We start from the raw sequence: 4,390 nt of genomic DNA, 5'->3' as shown, positions 1-4,390 counted from the left end.
ACTGTAACATGATTGGATGTTATTTTGCGCATGTCATATTTTATTTGATTTACTCAGGAAAACTATAATAGATAGAATGAATTCAAAAGATGCATATGAAAGCTGAGTGTTTGGGGAATCCAGCAAGTATAAATACATTCCTGTGCTCTTATCCATATTGCTGTAATACTCGTTTAAAGTTGAAAAATTGAAATAATAAGGTTAGAAAAAGCAGTGTTTTCACATTTCATTGATTTACTCGAAAATTTTACAGTTAAATCAATAATTTTATGAAATTCTTAAGTTGCATTAAACAAAGTATAAATTAACTATAAATATTGACTAAATAAATGATTAAGAAAAGAATTTGAAGAGATTTGAAAGTTAAAAATAATAATTTTATGTAATTATCAATTGAATTAAATAAAATGAGAATTAACAAATAAGAAAATGACTAAATCTTACGTAAGATTTCTAATAGAAAATTGAGAAGTTTTCTATTTGTGTTACAATAATTTGAATTCAAATAAATACGTTGGCTTAGAAAAAATCGAAAAATTTAGTTCCAAGAATATGTAGCAGATTACGTTGCTTCTTCACTATCAACTGTACAGGAAACTGTTTCCACTGAAAAAAGTAAGGTTAAAAAGTTAGCAAATCATTCCCACTAAACTGTGTCTATTTCATCAATATTAGCTGTTTCCAGTTGAGAATTACTAAAACTAAGGTTAGTTAACATTTGTGTACTGTTTACAATTATAATAAACTAAACTTCTAGTTTAAACGAAATGGATAACCAAAATAAGAAAACTCTTTTGGATGTGTATCACAAAGAAACGAAATCCCAAAAAGACATATTCACAATCCTCGAATTCATCTTCGGAAAGAAGTTTACCACAATCAACGGACAAAGAATCTTCGCTCCGCGCTCTGGCGAAACCAAAAACGTGGACACTTGCGAAGTCTTCGTCTGCCAATTGCCGCGAAACATCTTCGAGGATAAACTTCTCTTCCTGTTTTCCGCCGTCGGTCCGATCCAGGAGATGCGTCTGATGCTCGAATTCTCCGGCTACAATCGCGGATTCTGCTACGTCGTCTACGAAACGCCAGAACTGGCGCGAATCGCCATCGAATTCCTGCACGGATTAATTTATTTCGGCAACAAATTATCCGCCTACGCGTCCGTGGATAATAGAAAATTGAAATTAACTAAACTCCCTATGATGATAACAGATGAACTAATCAGAGTCGAGTTGAGAACTAAAATGGAAGATGTTGTTAGCATTGAGATCTACTATGAAAATTGCGATAGAACAGCTGTCGTTAAGTTTCTTACGCACGGTAAAGCCATGAAAGTTAGGAAGCAATTTTGGCCTAATAACTTGTTGATTTGGGGTCAGAGGGTTAACTTGGATTGGTGTAAACCGGAAAGAAGCATGGTTCTTAGAGCCGAATCGAGTCTCCTCATCAGTAATTTACCTTTGTACGTCAGCGAGCGTTCTGTGTTGAAATTCGTTGCGAGGATCGTGAAGAAGGATGGAACCGTTATGGAGATTAAAAAACTTAATGGTAATAGTTTTGTTATAGAATTTTTGCAGAATTATTACGCGAGGAAAGCCTTCGCCCTATTGGAAGGTAAAAATTTGATTTATGCTTACTACATATTATTATTTTATTAATCTTTTTTTTAGGAACTTCTTATGGTAACAAGAAACTTTCCATTGCCTGGAAAACAAATTTCAATTAATCAATAGAATTGATTACGTTTCAATTATTTAATTACTTCACTTAAAGTTTAAATAATTAATAGTTTGTTAGTAACAATAAGAATAGTTTCTAAATAAATAGTTTTAAATAAATCTTAATTGAATGTTTTCTTTTTTTTATTATTCCTTCAATTATTTATGAATATTTCAATGTTAGATATCAACAAGACAAAAATTAAACAAAGACATTAAATTAACACTATTTTCAAGAATTACTATCAACTCATTCATAGTTTATAAACCATAAATTCACTTCTAATTAATAATAATATTATCATTTACATTGAACATCAATGAAATTGACGATATTTCAAGATCAAACTAATAAAATTAGACAAATTTTACAATATTTCTTTTCAAGAAATAAGAGTATTTCAAGATTAAATCAATAGAATTGATTACGCTTTTAATTATTATTATTTTATTGACCTTTTTTTTAGGAACTTCTTATGGTAACAAGAAACTTTCCATTGCCTGGAAAACAAATTTCAATTAGCCAAGAGAAAATTTGTTCGTCTCTACCTTAAATGTTTATAATTAATAGTTTGTTAGTAACAATAAGAATAGTTTCTAAATAAATAGTTTTAAATAAATCTTAATTGAATGTTTTCTTTTTTTTATTATTCCTTCAATTATTTATGAATATTTCAATATTAGATATCAACAAGACAAAAATTAAACAAAGACATTAAATTAACACTATTTTCAAGAATTACTATCAACTCATTTATAGTTTATAAACCATAAATTCACTTCTAATTAATAATAATATTATCATTTAAAGACATTGAACATCAATGAAGAATTACGAGTATTTTCAATATCAAACTAATAAAATTAGACAAATTTTACAATATTTCTTTTCAAAAAATAAGAGTATTTTCAAGATTAAATCAATAGAATTGATTACGCTTTTAATTATTATTATTTTATTGGTCTTTTTTTTTAGGAACTTCTTATGGTAACAACAAACTTTCCATTGCCTGGAAAACAAATTTCAATTAGCCAAGAGAAAATTTGTTCGTCTCTACCTTAAATGTTTATACTTAATAGTTTGTTAGTAACAATAAGAATAGTTTCTAAATAAATAGTTTTAAATAAATCTTAATTTAATGTTTTCTTTTTTTATTATTCCTACAATTATTTATGAATATTTCAATGTTAGATTTCAACAAGACAAAAATTATGAAATCATCTTGCGGATGTTTTCGAAAATAAAAATGAGTACAATTTAGTTCATGTCACATATTAAGATCAATTAATTTTCAAAAGAAAGTTGTAATTTGGTAATATTTTTATGTTAACTAAAATTTGTAATTTCCAAGAAATTTGCTTTTATCATAATTGTTTCATTAAGTTTACTTCATCATCAAATTTATTCAAATCAATTGTTCAAAATTACTTTCCAAGAATCAACACTATTTTCAAGAATTACTATCAACTCATTCATAGTTTATAAACCATAAATTCACTTCTAATTAATAATAATATTATCATTTAAAGACATTCAACATCATTGAAGAATTACGAGTATTTTCAAGATTTAATCAATAGAATTGATTACGTTTTTAATTACTTCAAAAAAATAATAGTTTGTTAGTAACAATAAGAATAGTTTCTAAATAAATAGTTTTAAATAAATCTTAATTGAATGTTTTCTTTTTTTATTATTCCTTCAATTATTTATGAATATTTCAATGTTAGATTTCAACAAGACAAAAATTAAATTATGAAATCATCTTGTGGATGTTTTCGAAAATAAAAATGAGTTGACTTTGTTGAAAGAAATTATCCAATCGAAGCACAAAAGACATTGTGGGCTTCCGTATTTAACACTAGTGGTACGAAGAATCGAAGAACGAAGAAGTGGAGGAAATTAACGATTCGAACCTGAAATGTTTTCGAGTGTTTAACGGCAATCAACACCAGCGCTCTCCTTTTTTTCTTCTCTTCTTTCTTCTGTGTGTCGTGTAGTATTGCATCTCTCTCTCTGAATCCCACGGTGACAGAGCCATCATGATCATCATCAACTGTTGACACAATCCCTTCTGGTTCGTTCGACGCAACGCACATACTTGTGCTTAATCATTCAAACAAATTTTCGAGCCTTGTTTGTTTTTAATCCAATTACCAAAGACGAGCTACCGGAATTATCAATGCCTTTCGCACCTGTACACTCTTTTATCCTTATACTTTTTGTCTGTTTCTCTCTTTTTGTTGTTGTTACTTGTTGTTTATTGTTGATGGAAGGAGTGAGGGAATGAAATGTTGGTCGTGTCGTGTCGAGGCAGTGAACAAACAGAAACGCCAATTAATCCGACAAGTGGCTCACACAAAACGCGCCACATCCAACCACCTCCGGCGCGCCGCCCCCGCGATGCCAAAACCCCACGGTTAAGGGCAATCGTCAGCCACCTATTATTACCGGCAATATTCTCCAACGAGCGCGACTGAACTGCACTGCACACTACCTGTTTACCTAATTGATAGACCTTCAGCGCTGTTTACGAGATGATAACATGAACATTCCACTGCCGTTCGACAACATTACCTTCCAAGAATCAACACTATTTTCAAGAATTACCATCAACTCATTCATAGTTTATAAACCATAAATTCACTACTAATTAATAATAATATTATCA

At 29.6% G+C, this 4,390-nt stretch overlaps 1 protein-coding gene across 1 annotated transcript; it reads left to right on the top strand.

The window, feature by feature from the left end:
• Positions 1-632: 632 nt before the first annotated feature.
• Positions 633-1,726, top strand: LOC108559478 (probable RNA-binding protein 46). The gene is made up of 3 exons (XM_017916785.1): positions 633-706; positions 758-1,614; positions 1,671-1,726. The coding sequence occupies exons 2-3, from the start codon at positions 768-770 to the stop codon at positions 1,724-1,726; spliced, it is 903 nt and encodes a 300-aa protein (XP_017772274.1). The 5' UTR covers positions 633-706; positions 758-767.
• Positions 1,727-4,390: the final 2,664 nt, after the last annotated feature.

The sequence above is a fragment of the Nicrophorus vespilloides genome, unplaced genomic scaffold, assembly GCF_001412225.1.
Source record: "Nicrophorus vespilloides isolate i.1.1-1 unplaced genomic scaffold, Nicve_v1.0, whole genome shotgun sequence".
Lineage (NCBI taxonomy): Eukaryota > Metazoa > Arthropoda > Insecta > Coleoptera > Silphidae > Nicrophorus > Nicrophorus vespilloides.
This window is presented reverse-complemented; position numbering and strand designations above follow the sequence as displayed.

Coding starts and splice junctions, on each gene's coding strand:
- LOC108559478 (XM_017916785.1), top strand. CDS start 768: ATGGATAACCAAAATAAGAAAACTCTTTTGGATGTGTATCACAAAGAA. Junction 1,615..1,670: donor AGCCTTCGCCCTATTGGAAG/GTAAAAATTTGA, acceptor TCTTTTTTTTAG/GAACTTCTTATGGTAACAAG.